The 20,708-nt window shown below is 47.5% G+C and overlaps 1 protein-coding gene across 1 annotated transcript in view; it reads left to right on the top strand.

Annotated features, from left to right (window-relative positions):
• The window catches only part of NRK (Nik related kinase), a 74,135-nt gene extending 54,180 nt beyond the window's left edge, over nucleotides 1-19,955 (top strand). Inside the window, exons 18-28 of the mRNA XM_032228568.1 lie at nucleotides 6-115; nucleotides 1,665-1,741; nucleotides 5,041-5,165; nucleotides 8,144-8,243; nucleotides 11,352-11,513; nucleotides 12,510-12,642; nucleotides 13,041-13,199; nucleotides 15,056-15,199; nucleotides 15,714-15,848; nucleotides 18,290-18,390; nucleotides 19,713-19,955. Of these exons, the coding sequence (XP_032084459.1) occupies nucleotides 6-115; nucleotides 1,665-1,741; nucleotides 5,041-5,165; nucleotides 8,144-8,243; nucleotides 11,352-11,513; nucleotides 12,510-12,642; nucleotides 13,041-13,199; nucleotides 15,056-15,199; nucleotides 15,714-15,848; nucleotides 18,290-18,390; nucleotides 19,713-19,955 (1,489 nt within the window). The remainder of the gene's footprint in view (nucleotides 1-5; nucleotides 116-1,664; nucleotides 1,742-5,040; nucleotides 5,166-8,143; nucleotides 8,244-11,351; nucleotides 11,514-12,509; nucleotides 12,643-13,040; nucleotides 13,200-15,055; nucleotides 15,200-15,713; nucleotides 15,849-18,289; nucleotides 18,391-19,712) is intronic.
• Nucleotides 19,956-20,708: the final 753 nt, after the last annotated feature.

Genomic DNA, 20,708 nt, shown 5'->3' with positions numbered 1-20,708 from the left:
TACAGTCCACATCAGCCACTCCCGGGGGATCCAAAAGCAAAATCCAGTCACAAAGATTTCAGTGGCAACAAGCCAAAGGACCTCACGTCCCATCCGAACAGCCAATCAGTCCCAGGTAATCTCTTGAGTCCTGCTTTAGACTCTCTGCGTGATCCAGCCAGCGTTTCAATTTCCCAAGGAAAGAGAATGTGGGGAAGCAAAGTTGTGGAAGAGAAAAAATGCTCTGTTGCCTCTGATTGTCTGCTAACTGCTTTCCTCATGCGAGCCCCATCTTAAGGTGGCTTTATCTCTGCGTGGGTGGACATCTGCACTCTCCATGTTTTCATTAACTTCCAGGGCCGGCTGGAATCCATACAGGAGCTGTTGGTCTTTGCAAAGAATTAATTGGTTGTGATATTTCTCCTTCTTCTTCTTCTCCTTCTTCTCCTTCTCCTCCTTCTTCTTCTTCTTCTTCTTCTTCTTCTTCTTCTTCTTCTTCCTCCTCCTCCTCCTCCTCCTCCTCCTCCTCCTCCTCCTCCTCCTCCTCCTCCTCCTCCTGCCTTGGCCTTTTATTTTACCCAGCAAGATATGCAAATGTGTCAGTCAGAAGAGCCGGAGGGCTGCCTTGAAAGGAGGAAGGAGAATATTTCCATATGTTTTCCAGAGCTTGGATGGAAATGAGTCAGTGGGTGGAGGAGACAGAAGATTAGCCGAGGGGTCCTTGGTGCTCTCTGAGCTTGCTTGTTTTCTTGCAGACGTTTCATGAGCCTAACTGGGTAACGTAATCCATGCTGGTAAGGAGTGCAGTTTGCAGTAAACACCACTCCCCTCTAGCACTGATGAGGTTGCCTAGTTAGGGTCACGAAACGTCTGCAAGAAAACAAGCAATCTCAGAGAGCACCAAGGACATCCCTCACTTCAGCCTTCAGCCTTTGGTGGGGAGGGAAGAGCGCTCCGTGTGGCTTCGGCATTGAGTCATGCCGGCCACATGACCACGGAGACGTCTTCGGACAGCGCTGGCTCTTCGGCTTTCAAACACCCCCCTAGTATTGGGAATGACTAGCACGTATGTGCAATGGGAAGCTTTGCCTTTTTAATTTTAGACTGTGAGGTTTATTTTAGTTGATAAATGTTTTTTGGAGTGTAGAAGCCATAAAATTAGTCTTTTGCTTAATGAAAAATTAAATTTTGGTTAGAGGTTAGTGAAAATTTATATATTTTTTCCTCTATCCAAGTTCAGGGAACTTCGTAAATTGTTGATGGAGCTCAGGTTACGAACCACTGTTTTTATCTTATCTTAGCTAAGTTAAATTTATTCAGAGTGCTCTCTTTTAAAACTTTCCAGGGTTTTGCCACTCTAAAATGTCCTTGAAGCAGCATAGAGGTGTTGTACAATAGCAAAAAAACAAAAAACTCTCAAATCCATTTTATAAAACATAGTCACTGGGGATGAAAGAACCCACTGAAGTTTCTTTGTGTTCTTTACTAGTTCAAGTACAACAAATATGCGAGGCACAAAATGCATCTGTTTGGAAGGGAAGAACAGTTGAATTGTATTGCTTTGGACAATTTGCTGACAAGCCGTTCCCTGGGGCAATCTATAGGCATCTGAAGATGCAGTGCTCTTATTTAAATGATTAAACAATATGCATGCAGCAGTAAATATTTCTCTTTGCAACATCCAGAGTCCTCCAGAGTAGGCGACAGACCTCTCCATTCCTGTAAGAGACCTGAAAATGCATCTCGTTCAGGCCAAATTTCAGTAAGTTTTCCCCCCTCCCCCTTATACCTTCTCATTCTTCTATGGCTCCTGCGAGATTATTGTTCCCTTCTGGTCTCAAGGTTCACTTTGGTCCTCTTCTTTTCCTTTCATTAAAATTCTTCTCCCACTCCCCTTTTTAAGGGTTTTTACTCTGACCCCTAATGGATGTCTTTAAAAATATGTATCTTTAACATGCTTCTAAATGCATCAAGAGGTGCTACCAAACCCCTATTGCTAATGAGGTCCTCCATAAAATCAACTATTGCAGTCCTAAGTTGCATTAACAGAAGGATACAATCAAGATCAACCACTCCATAAAGCCCTAGTAAGGCCACGCCTAGAGTACAGCATCCAGTTTTGGTCACCACCCTATAAAAAAGATGTGGAGACTCTAGAAAGAGTGCAGAGAAGAGCAACCAGGATGATGAGGGGGCTGGAGGCTGAAACTGACAATGAATGGTTGCGGGAACGGAGTATGTCTAGTTTAATGAAAAGAAGGACTAGGGGTGACATGATAGCAGTCTTCCAATATCTCAGGGGCTGCCACAAAGAAGAGGAGGGTCAAGCTGTGCTCCAAAGCACCTCTAGGGAGGACAAGAAGCGATGGGTGGAAACTAATCAAGGAGAGAAGCAACCTAGAACTAAGGAGGAATTTCATGACAGTGAGAACACTTAATCAGTGGAACAGAAGTTGCCTCCAGAAGTTGTGAATGCTCCAACACTGGGAGTTTTTAAGAAGATGTTGGATAACCCTTTGTCTGAAACGGTATAGGGTTTCCTGCCTAAGCAGGGGGTTGGACTGGAAGACCTCCAAGGTCCCTTCCAACTCTGCTATTCTATTATGTTCCTTCCTCTGTTATCTGAGGGAAGAGTGGTGGAGAACTCCTCTTGGTTAAAATAAGTGTCTTGATGGGGATTAGTGTAGTGGCCCCCTCAGACAAGATGTCAACTCTGAACATCAGCACTTGCTTTGAAGTCAGGTTGCTGGATCCTCAGGTTGATTCTGAGCTGCTCTTCAGAGCTTCAGGAGGATCTTCTGGACTTGTCTGAGAAAGTCCAGCTCTTGCACAAACTGCCAGGGTTCCAAATAGCATCTGAAATTAAATCAGAGTCCAAGGCAAAGGATTCCTCAAAGTTCCAATTGATGAAGAGAGCCATCTGGGGAAACCCGAATCTGAAAGCTTCCCGGTTTTCCCCACCCAGTTGAAAGTTCAAGATCTTGCCCCCCATACCCACAAGTCCATCACATGGTCCGATCTCCCCCTGCCATGCTGGCAGTTCCACCCATCCAATTCCGGTCAGGTGCAGAGGTGCAGAGACAAAGGATGACCTTGGATTTCTACAAAGGATTTTGTTATGGCTACATCGCATCTCACTCCTACAATTCCCCCCTCCCATTTTCCCCCAACAGAAAAGGTGTAGTAGAATAATAGAAAGTGTGGCAGGCCTGAAGTCCAAAAAGGGAAAGGTGGGTGCAGGCTTGGCACAAAGCATCTTCTGAATCTCCCATGTGGAGAGTATTCTCTTGAGGAGCCAGAAGAAAACGCCACTCCTGAAGGATCTGAAGGACACTTTCATTTCAATGCGAAGGTTTGTCGTTGGCATCCCCTAAATCAGCCCATGGGTTGATCCGGAGACCAGCAAGCGCTCGAACCAGGAGGAAGGGGGAGGGGACTAGAGGTCGTCCTGGACTTACAACCCTTTGCTTGATGACGATGTTTGTCCATCGTGTCCGAAGAGGACCTTGGCATCTAACAGGTGGTGGGCTGTCCACGATGTGTCTGCAGGTGGCTGGTAAGGCCTCTACGGGCACAAAATGTTCCTCCACGTGTTGGGCAGACATGTGTGGGCACCACTGTCGCAGCGTTTGCAGCCGTGGCTTTGCGGAGTGCTGGCTTCTCTCGTGCTACGGTTGCCTCCTGTCCTCAGATGCCTGGCAGCCTTGGTGGATCAGCGTGCGCCATGTGGATCTCATGCCAGGGTTTCCCAGGAGGTGGTGTCGATTTCCAGGGACTTGAAGGAGGCTTCCAACATGTCTTTGCACCGCTTCCTTTGTCCCCCCGTGCGATCGCTTTCCATGAGACAACTCACCATAGAGGAGCCGTTTGGGGATGCTATGGTCTGGCATCCTTGCAACATGGCCTCCTGCCCAGCGTGCCTGGGCTTCCCTCAGCAGGGCATGAACGGATGGCAGGCCTGCCCTGGGGAGGACCTCGGTGCCTGGCACCTTGTCCTGCCACCGGATCCTCAGAATTCCACGGAGGAAGGCCGTGTGGGAGGGGTTCCTGTATACAGTCCCAAGTCTCACTGGCATCCATCCGGGTAGTTAGCGCCACTGCTTGCTACACTCCTGACCGTTTCAAGTGACAACGGACCATAAAAACGGAGGATCAATGGCTTCATTTAATGACTGTGGGGTTTGCCTTACGACCGCTGCAAAAATGGATGAAATCAGGCCCAGTTACATGGTGACACACTTTACGATTGTCAAGGCTTACAACTCAAATTGTGGCCCCTCAATTAGAGTCATAAGCCAAGGACTTCCTGTTTGCTTAAAACTGGGCCTTCCCCAGGAAGGGCTGTGGTTGTTCAAATAGTTATTGTATTTTTATTGATGGTGGCTGCCTGCATTCCAATCTATTTGGAGAGGATCTTTTATCCTTGAAGGCCAGGATGGAAATACTTGCAATAAATCATGATCAAAGGAGGGACAGAAGGAGGGTAAAATTAAAGACTCCTTTGAGGTTAGCTCAACTCCTAATCCTTTCCTGGTCAGGCCAAACAACTTGTTCTGGCCAATGTTGCAATATTTTATTTTTCTACAATCTAAATATATAAAACTCTTGTGTGCATAACTCCGGAACGCCTCAAGCAATTTCAACCAAACTTGGTACACAGATTACTTACTCTCTGGAGACAAATACTGTGGGGGTAAGACACCCCTAACACCCCCTCTCGGGGTGTGTGTTCTGTTAAGCTACAGCCTGTTGTGCCTTAAAATGGCTTCCACCATACTGCCGCAAAATGGCTTCTACTGTACAGCGCAGTGGAGTTGCCATGGTAACGGCTTCACAGTACTCCACAAGGGGGCTCCCTCTGGTAAGGGGGAAAATCCAACATTAGAAATTATGTTTGGTCTGGACATTTTCCCTCTAAATAAATACCTGGGCAAGGTTATCGGCTAGTATATAAATATTCATAATAAGAGTACGTATTTAAAAGTGGCTTAGGTCAAGAGCTCCGTTGTGTCAAGGCCTTGTACGTGCTGAAGCTACAAACCACATTCTTCTCATTCTTAGAGTCCAGCTTTGTGGAACAAGGAGAAAGTTGGCAGCCATCTGCTCCGGAAGTCTCTAGAATATTCCTCCTCCAGCGACGAAATGTGCAGCAGCGACGAGGATGATGAGGGTGATGGACACATAAGGTTGGCTCTGCCCATCTTCAGCCTCCAACCACAAATGACTAACTTCAAAGTTAATAGAATACGAATAGCTTAATTTGTATTAAATTAAGGAGGTTTTTAAGAAGAGTCTAGACCAGTGGTGAAATGTAAAAAAATTTGCCACCAGTTTTTTGGGCGTGGCTTGGTGGTGGTGAGGAGTTTCATGTGACTGGGTGGGCGTGGCCAACTTTAAAAACTTTTTAAAGCATTTCTACTACCTATTTGCCTGAAACAACGGGGAAAAATGCTTTAAAAAGGGGGGGGGGAAAGCTTCTGCTAATTGCGCAGATCAGCTGTGAGCCGCGCAATCGTTGGAAGCTTCCCCCCCCCCACTTTTTAAAGCATTTTTTTCCTGCCATTTTGAGCGAATAGGCAGGGAAAAATGCCTTAAAAAGCAGGAAAAAAACTTCCAAGGTCCGTGCGACTCACAGCTGAGCCTCGGGATCCTCGGAAGTTTTTTTTTAGTACCGGTTCACAGAACCAACGACAATTGTCCCTACCAGTTTGTTTGTACCGGTGTGAACCGGTAGCATTTCACGCCTGGTCTAGACCAGTGGTTCCCAATGTGGGGCTCATGCCCCACCGGGGGGGGGGGGGGGGAGAGTTGATTTTTAACGTGGCCCATTTGAACCTTGTTTAAACCAAGTTAAGGGCCTTTTAGGCTTCCTCCGCATGAGTAGAGTTAACCTTTTGAGTAAAATAAGAATTATATGTCACCGGGGGGGGGGGGGAGATCAAGATTTTAAAGGTGCCTAGGTGGGACATGGCCCAAAAAAGATTGGGGCCCCTGGTCTAGCCAGTCTCTTGTCTGAAATGGAATATGATCTCCTGCTTGAGCAAGGGGCTGGACTAGAAGACCTCCAAGGTCCCTTTAGTCCATTCCATTCTATTTTTTTGGTGGCCTCCCCGACAGTTTTCATCCATTTAAAAAAAAGGGTCACTTATCCCTTAAAATCCCAACGTGGAAATATCAGCAAACGCGAGAACGATATTTTGCTGTGTGCATTTTATTCTTTCTGAATGCCTGCATAATTAAACACCAAAACATTCAAATAACTTCGGTTTAAGGAGAAGGCGATGATCTCCTCCATCCAAGAGATGGTCATATGTCCCTTGCCCCCACTCCCCCAATCATATCGCAGACCTGGAGAGCAGATTTCACACATATGCCAGATGGCATCGATCGAAGATTAGACACAATGAATATTGCACCTTTTAATTCCGAGTGGAGGTCCATGAATTTCGAGCTGCACGGATTTCTGATGCATCTTTCAACGGTTGGGTTTCCCTACAATGAGCCCAGCTGTCAGTGCTGACCCTTCCTTTTTATAAGTGCTGCCTCCGCGCTGAATGCCGACGAATGCGCTCTTTTAACGGTGCCAATTCTCCCGTGACTCGGAGGAGGGGCTGCCCCGCGTGATCAGAAAGAGAGAGGTAGCAAAGCGTGCCAGGATTTTGGGAGAAAAGCTTGGTGCTGGCAGAAGGCGCGGGGAGATGAAAGGAGGGAAGACACACACTTAGCTTAGAAAACTTCCAAACTTAAATCTTGAGGATTTCTACTTAAAAGGATGAAGTTAAATGTGAAATATTATGCCTGTCCAGTGCAAATAATTCTTGACTTACAATATAGTTCATTGAGTGACCATTCGCAGTTACAACAGCACTGAAACAAAGTGACTTAGGATTGGTTTTCGCATTTACGACCGTTGTACAAACGTGGAACAAACATGGAAATGTCTGTAGAGGTTCTCAGTCATGCAGGTCGCAGTTGTCCCAAAGGGGCTTTTTCTGGACTTTCTTGTTTTTTCTTTGAAGACGTTTCTCTTCTCATCCCAGAAGCTTCTTCAGCTCTGGCTGGATGGTGGGGGATGGAAGGATTGATACTCCTGCAGACTCTTGCAGACAGCTGGTCCTTTGTATCCTTTTTAGAGGGTCGTTGAGGCCACTTGGAGGCTTAACTGCGTCCTCAGGGTCACCTGAGTAGTGCAAATGGTTCTTGTAGTCTGCAAATTTTTCCATTCCTCCTCCCACCCCATTCCAAGGCTGTCCATCCCAAATTGCATAGCTAAAGGTCTGTAGAGATTCTCAATCATCCAGGTCACAGTTGTCCCAAAGGGGCTTTTTCAGGAGTCAAGTGGACTTTTTTTGTTTTTTTCTTTTGAAGACATTTCGCTTCTCATCCAAGAAATAACCTTTTAGCTATACAGTTTGGGACGGACGCCCTTGGAATGGAGTGGGAGGAGGAATGGATTTCCAGAAGAAAAATTGCAGACTGCAAGAACCATTTGCACCACTCAGGTGACCCTGAGGACAGAGATAAACCGCGGTAGACAAAAGCGCGCTCGACGAAAGCACGTACGTGACGTCATCACAGCGCGACGAAAACATCGCGCTGTGATCGATAAATGTAAAATTAAAGCGCAAACCTTACCCTAACCTCCCCAAACCTAACCCTAACCCTAAACCTAACCCTTAACCTAACCCTAAACCTAACGCTGACCCTAAACCTAACCCTTACCTTTATGTGAATCGGCTTGCTTTAATTTTATTTTTATTTCAATTTTTAATTTTTTTCGTCGCGCTGTGATGACGTCACGTACGGGCTTTCATCGAGCGCGCTTTTGTGGACCGCGGTTTTGAGGCCTCAACGACCCTCTAAAAAGGCTGCAAATGACCAGTTCTGTCTGCAAGGAACATAAATCCTTCCTTTCCCCACCATCCAGAGCGAGCTGAAGAAGCTTCTTGCATGAGAAGGGAAACGTCTTCACAGACAAAACCAGGATGTCTCCTGAAAAAAAAGGCACCTTTGGGACTTAATGGTTTTGGTTCTTGGACGCTGCTGTTTTTTTGTGTTTTTATTGTTTGTGTGTGTGTCTTTCCTTTGGCGTCCTTCTTGGAGGGTCTTAAAAACGTGTTTGTTTTCCTCTCCTTCTCCTGCGCTAATTGGGATTTGTCACTAGGCAACCGCTGGGCAACGGAGTGACCGGCTTCTCCAGGGCAGGAGCTGCTGATGGGATCGAAGGGAACGCTCCCCGCCTTCCCCCTGCGGAGGATCGCCAGGTGAGGCTTTGCCAGGGTGGCCAGAGGAATCCGGCGGATGGGTCCAAAATAATAATAATAAGAAGAAGAAGAATGGAAAAGCCCCGTTCCCTTCTCCCCAGTTTGTAACTGACCTTCACACACACACACACACACACACACACACACACACTTTTCTTTTTAATCGTCTGCTGACACTTTGGTTGTAAAAATTACCCTGTGTTGTGAAATTCCCTTTCTTGGTCTTTGAGAAAGAACAGAAAACCGGACAGGACAGAATAAGGATAGGATGGAATGGAATAGAATAGAATCTTTATTGAGAATAGAAATAGAAATAGAAGAAATAGGAATAGGATAGAATAGGTTTATTGCCAAGTGTCATTAGACACACAATTTGTCTCCAGCGCAGAAGCTCTCGGTATACATGCAAAACAACAAATAATCATATATCAAAGTAATAATAATCATAATAATGATGCCAATAAGAGAATAGAACAGATGAGAAGGATAAAAGTCATACAGTCATAACTTTTTCCAGTGCCGTCGTAACTTCAAATGATCACTAAATGCATGTTGTAAATCGAGAACTACCTGTAGTTCCTTTTTGAAAGTTACGGGAAGATACAGAAAGGAAAAGAGGCCTTTTAAAAAAAGGACACGCATATCTATCCATATTCTTGTTAAATTCAGTTCCCTCGGGATTCACGCTCTGAACAAGTGCACTAAATCTCCACGTTAGCCAGATCTGATCCTTTGGTTTACGGGAATTAGAATAATCAGATTAAAAGCAAGGGAATTATCAAAGGTTATGAAGTCAGCTTAAATGCTTGGGAGATCAGAGCTTCATTTAAACCTTTTCTTTTAGCCCGTTGAAAACCTCCCCAAATTTTTAAAGAAAAAACTCCTGTGAACTTTGCTGCTGTATTTGACTTACAACCAAAAATAGGACACTGGTAGGCCAGGTAATTGTCCAGGGAGTTGCGTCCAATTTTACAAAGTTTTTTTGCACTTTTTAAACAGATCACATAATTGAGACGTGAATCTTAGCGATTTAAAGACTGTGGAAATTCACTTAATTATCATCTTCTTTTAACGACCCCATAATCCCTTGGAATCTGGGCAACTGAATGGAGCTGAGTGTTTACTGGCCGGATGCCCTTCCTGTTGCCAATGCGGAGTTATATTCAGCAGATACATTCTCTTCATGCCCTGAGACAAAACTATCTGCCTCTACCTAGAATCGAACTCACAGCCTCCTGATTGTCAGGCAAGAGCTCCACCTCTCGGCCACCCCACCACCAACAATTCACTTAATAACTGTTCAGAAATGAGGCAAAACTCACTTGAGGACTGTCTCGCCTAGCGACAGACCTTTGGGGCTCAATTGTGGCCCTGAGTTGAGGCCTACCTGGGCTTCCTGCTGTTCGCCATGTTTCCATATTTTCCCAGTGAGTGATTCGGCTTTTAAAAACTTTGGGTCACCTCTGGATTCACGGTTGACCTGCTTGCATCTGCCGAGCTCCATCCCAGCCAGCAAAGTCCCTGGCAGACAGTTCCCCTCTTCTAAGCCAGCAATAAACCATCTTTTTTTGAGTCCTGGCTTCAGATTTGCTTGGAGAGGAAGAGGCAGCATCACATTATCTGCAGTTGCCTCCCTCTCGGCTCTGCAGCCTTCCTGCAACTGCCAGACTTTCAAATCCAGAGGTTTTGCAGGATTATGAAGCTGAAAGGATTCAAACCATAGTCGGGCCTGGAGCCAGCTTGATTCTGGGTTAAGCCTGCAAGCCTCCTCCGATTTGAAACAGCACCGTTCTAATAAAAGGCAATGTTTGCAGGCAAATATATTCTTTACACATTCCGGTAGAAATAAAAGCTTCATTCCTAAATTCGCTTCTCCTGTCATTCAAGGCGGCCCATCAATACAATCTGAAGAAGGTTTATTTCTACTGCAAGAGAAATCCACAATGGACCTTTTTTTTTTATTTCATTGACAAAGATTTTGTGAAGAACAAGGGGGTGGTAGCTTTGCTGCCTTCTCAAAATTTGGCAAGGAAGACTTTCTCTTTAGAATCATAGAATCCTAGGGCTGGAAGAGACCTTGGAGGTCTTCTAATCCCCCTGCCCCCCCCCCCCCGTCCACCACCGAAGGCAGGATACTGCATATCATCTCGGCCAAATGGTTGTCCAATATTTTCTTGAAGACCTCCAGTGATGGAGCACTGATAACTCCAGGAACCAAGCTGTTCCATTGATTAATTGTACTCACTGTCAGGAGAAAGTAAAAGAAGTAGTAGTAGTAGTAGTAGTAGTAGGAGGAGGAGTAGGAGGAGGAGGAGGAGGAAGGAAGGAAGGAAGGAAGGAAAGTAGAAGAAGAAGAAGATGAAGATGAAGATGAAGATGATTTGCAGCTCACTCCAGAGTTTAAGGCTTCCCAAGCTTCATCAATTACACTAAATCAGGAAAAAATGGTTTTTGTGTGTGTGCGTAATGACACACGAATCCATCACTCAACTGCAAGAGGGTCATTTAAATATGGACTTCCTGATAAGTGGTAAAAAGAACTTATTTGTAAGTGATTTTGGGTGGTGAAGGAAAAAGTTTGGGAAGTCCTTCCTTAAGGACATTCTGGAAAAATCTTTCTCCACTCAGCCCCCATGCTAATATCTGGAAGGAAGGAAGGAAGGAAGGATTTTCAGTTGCAGATGTGAACAAGAGAGTCATGCTATCAATGAGACACAGAAGTCTTCCCGTTGTAATGCTGTTTTCCTGACCTACTAGGGTCTCTTGATCTCAGGCAACTGAGATGATAGATAGGCTGGTGGACAATGTGGAAGATGGACATCTGAGGAACCCCACAGACCATGCCCAGGGTCCTTTAAAGCCCATGTTGTCCAACAGTATCTCCTTTTCACCACCATATGATTGTATTCCATTCCCCTGACCCACACAGAGTGTTGACTTTCCTTCCGTAATTTGATCTCCGTTGGCCTTGAGGTAGGACAGAGATTTGGAGAAGTTTCTCTAAGGGCTGCTACAAATAGGAAGAAAGAAAAGTGGAGAACGGAGGGGGGTGGAACCTTCTCTAACCCTGGTTGCAACCTAGGGGTTCAATTTTGTTGTTTGGTGCAGGATAATGGTGCAGGGAAACACGGCTGTGGCGCTGGTGAAGAATTCTGGAGCATGAATAACCAAAATTACCTGTTGCCCGACCTCCTCCAACAGAGTCAGATTTCGGCAAACCCGATGAAAACCTCAGCTCAAGAACTTCAGAACAATCTTCCTGCTAACCAGGTCAAAGCTCTGTAACAAATGTTAAACTTAAAAGCAGGGGTTGGATTCAGCCGCTTCGCACTGGTTCAGGTGAAGCGGGTGTTAATTTTGCATTCATCATGCCAGGTAAGGGCAGGGCCTAAGTGGAGGCTCTGGGAGGGCAAAAAACAGGCCTCAGGAGCCCAGGGGGGCCGTTCTCACCCTCCCGGAGGCTCAGGGAAAAAGCCTCTGGAGCCTGGGGAGGGTGAAAAAGCCCCCCCCCCTGTGGTGCAGGAGGCCAAGTAGGCCACACCCACCATGGCCACGCCCAACCAGCAACCATGCAGAGAAGAGGTTGCTAACATTTCTGAATCCCACCGCTGCTTAAAAGTCTGGGTTTTTTTTAAAAAAAGGGGGGAAATGAGGAACTTCTTATCCTGGTGACCACCACATCTCGTGTGTATGGGGAGAAGTAGAAGGGACATGAGTGTCCAACTGCTTAATAGTTGCATAGCTCTGCAGAAATGCAAGTCAAGACGGGCCCCGAGAAGTGATGCATCTGAGCTACCATTGATGAGAGAGTCCGTCCATGGGGAGCTGAAGGAGCTATTTGGCTTCGGATATTTCCCGGAGGTTGATCAGATCTTCTTCCCGCTCCTTCCCCTGGTAGTCTATTATCCACACCCACTTCTTGTATTTAAAGATGGAGAAGAAAGCGATGGGGTAGATCTCTTCTGTCCTGCTCCTAAGTAGAGTATCACCTCGTGGTCCTGTCTCTTTCTCACATCATCCCGTTGGGTTTCGAGGGACCTTGGCTGGATTGACTGCTTGAGTTGCTGAGTTCTCTCCCACCAGCAAAAACCGCAGTTCCACTTCAGGGCTGCAACCCCAAGGAATCAAACCCAAAGTACGTGAGATCTCACCCGGTTGACTTCTTGCTTCATCATCTCCTGCCGTCAGCTGCGGCTCTTGGAACCTCGCAACGAACAATTGGAGATATATATATCCTTAATTTACTTGTGATTCTTATTTCTACAGCAGGCACTGAACGCTGCCAGCAGCCCTTCCAAAAACAGCTCTTCTTCCACATCTTCTTTTACATCCTTCATTGATCCCAGACTTCTCCAAATCTCGCCTCCTACCAGTCCGACTGGACCAAACTCTGGTTCCCGTGAGTATAGACAAGATCACCCTTGCCTCTTTTACCAAGTGGGTGGAACCAGCGGTGGCATTCAGCAGGTCCTGGCCAGTTCTGGAGAACCGGTTTTGAGTAGTTCGGGGAACCGGCAAATCCCCCCCCTGACTGGCTCCACCCCCATCTGTTCTCTGCCTCCCGAGTCCCAGCTGATCAGGAGGACATGGGGATTCTGCAGGAGCCTTTTTCCCCTGGAGCCCTCCGGAGCCTGGGGAAGGGAAAAAAACACACCCCCACCCCGGGAGGCCGAGGAGGCCACGCCCACCATGCCCACGGCCACCCAGCAACCGGGCAGAGAACCTGTGGCTAACGTTTTTGAATCCCACCGCTGCCCAACAGCTTTGTTCGTGACTCTCCTCTGCTTTCCCTCCCAGCGTCCAATGTGAAAATGGATCCTCCCAGCCGGCAAAGTACGAGAAAAGGTTCTGTGGTCAACGTCAACCCTACAAATATCCGGCCGCAGAGCGACAGCCCCGAAATCCGCAAATATAAAAAGAAGTTCAACTCCGAGATCTTGTGCTCTGCGCTGTGGGGTGAGTAAGCAGAGAGGAGGTGACAGCCAATGGGGTCCTTCCTCTGCCCTTCCGGTTGATGTAGTAGGACAGGCGCTTTTGAATGTAGAGCTCAAATGTGCTCCGTGTGGGCTCATCTCTGCTCATCCTGGTTTGGCTTTGCTGATTTATCCGTGGTTTGATTGTGGATGGATCCAGGCACTGTGCTCTACTTAACAAACTGTGGCTGAGCCATGGCTTAGTGTAGTATCTGGATACAGTCATTGAATGCTAGGGTGACCGAAGAGATGGATATTCAGCCAAGGAACCATTCTTGAGCATGAAGAGCAGGTGGGAAGATATTGCACTAGGAAACTGATTTGTTTATTTATATCTTTATTAAACCTTTCTTGAACCTCAGCAAGATGTTGCTCTATAGAGTCTCTCTGTCACACACACACACACAGCAGGCTATCAAGTCCGGCACAGAGATGAGTGGTTCTCTGCCACACCTATTCATCTCCTCCCGCTGCCTTTGATCCCCAGAGCTCGGGTGGGTCTTCGCTAGCAGCGGTGGCTCTTCCATCCCAAGGACCGGCCCACAGATTTCCACTACTCTCCTCTCCTCTGCCTTCTGCGCATCTGTGCGTCAGGCACTGGACCCGGCTGTTCCTCCTCTTCCTCATCAGCCACCTCCAGACCTGGGGGCTCTTGACTCTCCCTCTGAGGGCTGACGGACGGTCCAGGCTCTGCCTCTGCCCCCCCCTCTCTCTCTGCCAGCTCCACTCCCTCTTCCCGCTTGGAGCTCTCAGGTTGCCTTGATGCTGACCCTGGACTCCCACGCCTCCTCCTCCTCCCCCTCTGATTCTGCTGCTGGAGGGCCCAGCGCCCGACAAGCCACCTCAAACCTGGCCCCCTATCCAGCTGGTGGAGTCATTGGGAGTGGTGAAGGAGGTTTGGCATCTTCTCCCAAGGTCTCCATTGAGATGCATCTACTTCCCTCAGTTTTGGAATGTCCTGAGGGCGTCCACTGATGGTCCCCGTGGGTTCCTGCCTCAAAGTCCAGAATCCCCAAAGCAGGACTCCCCTCTCGGTCGTTTCAGCTGGTGTCCTTGTGGTTCTCCACCGGCTTCCATTTTTCCTCTTCCTCACATCAAGCGACAGGCTTCACAAAGCCAGCACAATATTTTGCTCATGGCTTTCCGCTTCAACTTAAGTCTTAAATGGGAAACAAAGTAAACGAATGAAAGTGCCAGGAAAAAAATTATCCCAGGGAAATGTAAATTTACAGTTTACAGCTCTCTGGGCTTCGTTTGATGTATGTTTGGAAGAGGCCAAGTTTTTAAATTAAGAAGAGAAGAGCATAGCAAAGCCGGTAATGATACGTGTGCTGAGGTGGAGAAGACTATCTTCTTATCAGCCTCTCGCTTGGAGCACCCTTGGCCTCCTCCCCATCTCACCCCACGAGACACAATTCTTCCGTTTTCCTCATTCTCTCCATCACAACTTTCCCTCTCAGCCCTATCAAGAGGGCCTAATGAAAACCTCACTTCCCTCCGGTGTCTCTTTGAATAAGTGGAACAGCCGGCCTCCGGAAGTTGCAAATGCTCCAACACCGGAGGTTTTTAAGAGGAGATTGGACAACCCTGTGTCTGAAATGGCATAGGGTTTCCTGCCAGAGCAGAGGGGTTGGACTAGAAGGCCTCCAGGGTCCCTTCCAATTCATCTGCAACCCATCCGCATTGGCTGGCGGGTAGAAATCTGTTCTTGGATTTTCCAGGCGATTTGCTTTGGCCCAAACCACGCTTGAAAGGAAAGGGGGTTTCCTAGAGTGAGCTGACGCAGCTCTTCCAAAGATCCACTTGTCAGTCCCTGCTATGTTCTTTGCATGTCAACAGGGGTGAATTTACTGGTTGGATCCGAAAACGGGTTGTGGCTTCTGGACCGGAGTGGACAAGGTCGAGTTTACTCCTTGATTAGCAGGAGACGCTTTCAACAGATGGATGTCTTGGAGGGGCTAAACGTGCTGATCACCATCTCAGGTTTGTTTGCTGTCTGAAAACCTCTGGGCCAACGTTCAATCCCAAGCAGGGAGAGAGCGGGAGGAGGATTCCACTGTACGCTGGATTTTAAAGATTTTAAACACTGGGAAGAGGCTCCAGGTCTTCCTCTGCCTCACTGCTATCTAGCTCCGAAGGCCAGATGGCCCCGGCCCCCTCTCTGCCTCCCACGCAGAGCCCTCCTCAGAGCCTCCCCCAGCCTCCAGGACTGGCCCATGCTCCTCCCCAACCCTCCTCACTGTCCGACTCTGCAGCCAGCTCTGCTGGTGGCCCACAACACCATCCTTGGAGGTTTTCAAGAAAAGATTGAATAGCCATTTGTCCGCGACGGTATAAGGACTCCTGCCTTGAGCAGAGGCTAGAAAACCTCCAAGATCCCTTCCAGCCCTTTCATTCTAGGATCCAGCTTAGCACAACTATGACAGTGATGTAATTGTCTGCCGAAATAAACTTTAATGTCCCCCTCTCTTTTTTCCTTCCGTTCCAACCCATGCAGGCAAAAAGAATAAGCTACGGGTATATTATCTCTCTTGGCTACGAAACAAGATATTACGGAATGACCCCGATGTGGAGAAACGACAAGGCTGGGTCTCAGTGGGCGACCTAGAAGGCTGCGTACACTACAAAGTTGGTGAGGGTCTTCTTTTTCCTGGAAGGGCACTGGACACCCTTAAAATAAGGGTCAGGCAAAATGAGGTCATTCTAGATAGGAAGGTAGGTAGGTAGATACCCATCAGTATCTATATATCTATATCTATCTATCTATCTATCTATCTATCTATCTATCTATCTATCTATCTATCTATCTATCTATCTATATCTATCTATCATCTATCTATCTATCATCTATCTATCTATCATCTATCTATCTATCTATTTATCTATCATCTATCTATCTATCTATCTATCTATCTATCATCTATCTATCTATCTATCTATCTATCTATCATCTATCTATCTATCTATCATCTATCTATCTATCTATCTATCTATCTATATCTATCTATCATCTATCTATCTATCTATCTATATCTATCTATCATCTATCTATCTATCATCTAGCTATCTATCATCTATCTATCTATTTATCTATCATCTATCTATCTATCTATCTATCTATCTATCTATCTATCTATCTATCTATTTATCTATCTCTTTATATCTGTGTTGTCTCTCTGTCTGTCTGTCTATCATCCATCTCTCTCTCTTATCTATCGATCTATCGAATCCACATAGATATATCACTTTATGGATGCTGCTGAAAATCCTTTCTCTCTCTTTCTCTTTCTCTCTGTCTTGAGAAGGCTGCTAGGATTTGAGATGTTATATATTCTAAATAATAGATAGATATCTATTATTCAAGACAAGGTTAAATACAAAATACAAACCTCACTCAAAAAAAAAAAAGAATCCATAAGAAAAAAAAGGGGGGGGGAAGGACACAAAGCAATCAAAACATTAAAACGGTGCATCGAAATAAAACCCACCACAAGTACACATAATATGCCCTCTAGTCAATACTGATCAGTACCTTATTCCAACATTAGTTCCCACCCCTTGCAAAACAGAAGGTCATTCTTTCAAGGGGGTCGTTCTTTGGATGCTCAGTTGAAGACACCCAAATATCAGGTGAGATACAACTCCCCAGGGTTGGACCTCTGTTCTAAAAAAATCAAGGTTGTAGTCCTGAAGAAACCCAGTGTCAGAGGCCCCCAACCCAACCCAGGTCCTTTCATCTCTCAGAACTTAAATGCACTTCCCCATCTCTTCATTTCTCCCAACAAGGGATGGTGACGTCAAGAAGGGAAGAACTTTCTGGCCCCCTTCCCATCGTTATCCAGATAACACAGTGCCCCACAGGGCTCTTGGAAGATCTGAGAGCTGATCATCAAATCGGCTTCCACCTCTCCAAAGCTGCTCCACATCCCGTAACTCGATCTCCCCACTTTTCATGGGGTTCCAAGATGGGTCGAACCAACTCTTGTCATCTTCAGACAGCAGCCCTGGGGATTATGGGGACTGAAATCCAGCGCATCTGGTGGGCATCCAGTTGGAAGACCCTTGAGGGTCAAATTCATGAAGTTCAGGTTGAACACGGCTGACTAGTCTGATGTCCCTTCGATGGATTAGATCAGGGGTGTCAAACTCAATTTCATCGAGGGCCACATCAGGCTTGTTTGACCTGGGAGGGCGGGGGTGGGGGTGGCCAGGGTGGGCGTGGCCAGCTCGATGTCACTCTTGTCCAGGGTGTAGGGGGTGGCCCAAGCACTGTGCCAGAGAAAATGGGCTCCCGAGCTCCGTTTTCAGCTGCAACGGCCTCCTTCAACCCTCTGCCAGTGGAAACGGAGCTCAGAGGCACCGGGGGCCGGTCGTTTGCTATTTTCGGGGGGGGGGGGGGGGGCAGCCAGACATAAGCATCCCACGGGCTGAATCCGTCCCCTGGGCCTTGAATTTGACACCCCTGGTTTTGAGTATTATGGGCACATGAGATGCGGCAAAAAATAAAATAAAAAATACACAGAAGCAATTTCACGACAGAAAGACATGACAGAAAGCAATCTGTTTATTTATTGGCACAATCTAGATTTGGAGGTTAATGCAACCCTTGTTTGCGCAACGCAGGATCCCAGAATATATCTCACAACTATATACAGTGTGCTGAGACAAGTTATTTACACACAATCTGTAGAATGAGAAGCGGGCTGTTGAGATAATATCCTACCAAGATTTATATTATCATTGATGCTCTGTTTTTAACATAAGTCATTGCATAATGATTCTGCTGGGGCTTGATTACTTTCAGTTCATTGTAGCTCTGAATTATTCCCGAATGAATATGCAAATGAGGAGGCACTGTAGTAGATCCAGAAGCGGGAATCCTGGGATAAACCGGGCAAGGTCTTTGCCTGACCCTCAACTCTCTACGGCATCGTAGATCAAATCCCGTTGCGTTCACAGTAGATCAAAATCCTGTTACATTTGGCTACAGGCTCTGGCTGTTTAAAGAGTGATTTAGAATGCTCTCTCGATCTTCATGCTCAGCCAATTAAAAAAGGAATGATTGCCTTCCAGTGAAATACGAGAGGATCAAATTTCTGGTGATTGCCGTGAAGAATTCGGTGGAAGTCTACGCTTGGGCTCCCAAGCCCTACCACAAATTTATGGCTTTTAAGGTAAACGGCAGAACTCAAATCGATCCAATTAGCGCCTTTTCTGTTGAGGGTCCTGGGGATATTTGGCTGAAGAATCGAAGGGAAAAGATTTTCAACCGACTGCATTTCATCGGCTTTGTAGGAGGTGGGGGTGGAGGGCAGTCGAGAGAGGGAAGTGGCACGAATCTGTTGTAAATCTATTTTATGGCTCAGGGATGGCTAACCTTTCTCTCCTTGTGTGCCGAAATTGGCGTGTGCTCCCCTCACCCCGCACATACGTGTAACCACCCCCGCACCAGGGCTGAAACCCAGCAGGTTCTGACAGGCTCTGGGGAACCAGTGGCAGAAATTTTGAGCAGTTCAGAGAACCGGCAAATTCCACCTCTGGCTGGCCCCAAAGTGTGGGGGGAAGGAGGATTTTGCAGTCTCCCTCCCCTGCCACGCCCACCACGCCATGGAACCGGTAGTTAAAAAAAATGAATTTCACCACTGCGCCACACCCCGTTTTGGGCCTAGCAGGCCATCTTGCAGCCTCCTGGGATCAAAAATGGGCTATTGGGGTGTGTGTGCAAACCCCCCCCCATGCATGCATGACCCACCCACCCACACAGATGTACCCCCCCCTCCACGTGCATGCCCCTGTCTCCCACATGTGCGGCAGAGACCCAAAAACCAGCTGGCCACTGGGAGGCATGCACGCATGCGCAGAGGAGCTGAGCTGGGAGACGGCTCGCATGCCCACAGGTTCTCCATCACAGCTACAGCTTTATCCAGACTCTCCACTCGTTTGCGTTTCAGGTGGGAGAAGAGCAGGCAGAGCCGGGGGAGACGGAGTTAAATGTGTCAACAGCCTAGAATCCTGACTTTGCCACAAATGTTCCAAGTCTAGTTGACCCTTAAGTGGCACCAATCTAAGGCTGGCCTTTAATTGGGTGGATTCTTACTGTGTGTGTAGGCCTGAATAGATCTTTTGTGTTGGAACGGGGCTGACCCTTCGTGCCCGGCGTTTCTGCCTGTGCCGGCCTTTCTACTTATATCCACTCTGTTGTTATTGTGTCTACTTCATAAGGGAGTTGGAAGGTGCATAGGCAGGGAGTTTGAGTCCCTTGGGGAGGTGTCAAGATCAGCAAGAGGGCAGCTGCGGGGTATCACCATCCGTGCCCAGCCCTTTTGTATGGGGATCAACACCACACGGGCAATGCCACGCCCATCCTCTTGCGCGTTTGAGTCCCTCGGTTGGACATAGGTGGTCGTGGGAATCTGCTCAGACCTGGGTTGATAATCACATGTCACCGTTCTCCCAGTGGTGAAGGCAGACGTGTTGATCATCTGTCTTTCTGCAGTCCTTCGCCTCGCTCCCTCAAAAGCCGCTCTTGGTCGATTTGACGGTGGAGAACGGGCAGCGGCTGAAAGTTATCTACGGGTCCCTTGTGGGGTTCCATGCCATCGACGTGGACTCCGGCTCCGTGTATGACCTCTACTTGCCGACACACGTAAGTATCTCCCTTGGAGACCCTTTCAGAGACCATGAGGTCTGCGTCAACTTTCCAGGCCGTGAAATTGAGATATGGACCAGGGATGGCTAAGCTTTTTGTCCTTGCGTGTCCACAGCGCACACATGCAGGCCCACACCCATAATGGGTGCCCCCACACGCATGCGCACATGACCCCCCCATACGCTCCCACGCGCATATGCATGTGACCCCTCCCCGCACCTTGTTTTGGGCCTAGCAGGCTGCCCTGAAGCCCCCTAAAACCCAAAACGTGGCGCGGGGGGCGCAGCCCTCACGCATGCACACACGTCTCTCGCATGCATGTGCGTCTCCCGCATTTATGGCAGAGACTCAAAAATCAGCTGGCCAGCGGGAGGCACTCACACATGCACATGAAGCTGAGCTGGGGTGACAGTTCACATGCCCACAGAGAGGGCTCCGTGTGCCGCCTGTGGCAAGCCTGCCATAGGTTCACCATCACGGATATAGACTCTACGAGGTGGTGGTTAAGAGCACTTTGTCTCTTAACTATCCAGCTGGATTGGTCGAAGACGATGATGATGGTGTTCAGTGGTGCCACAGTAGTTAGAGTGCAGCACTGCAGACTATTTCTGCTGACTGCCTACAATTTGGCAGTTCAAATCTCACCAGGTTCAAGGTTGACTCAGCCTTCCATCCTTCCCAGGTGGCTAAAATGAGGACCCAGATTGTTGGGGGCAAAAGGCTGGCTCTGCAAACCCATTAGAAAGGGCTGGAAAGCACTGTGAAGCGGGATATAAGTCTCTTTGGCTACCCTTCCTTCCTTCCTTCCTTCCTTCCTTCCATTAGAACGCAGTATTGCACACT

The sequence above is a fragment of the Thamnophis elegans genome, chromosome 12, assembly GCF_009769535.1.
Source record: "Thamnophis elegans isolate rThaEle1 chromosome 12, rThaEle1.pri, whole genome shotgun sequence".
Lineage (NCBI taxonomy): Eukaryota > Metazoa > Chordata > Lepidosauria > Squamata > Colubridae > Thamnophis > Thamnophis elegans.
This window is presented reverse-complemented; position numbering and strand designations above follow the sequence as displayed.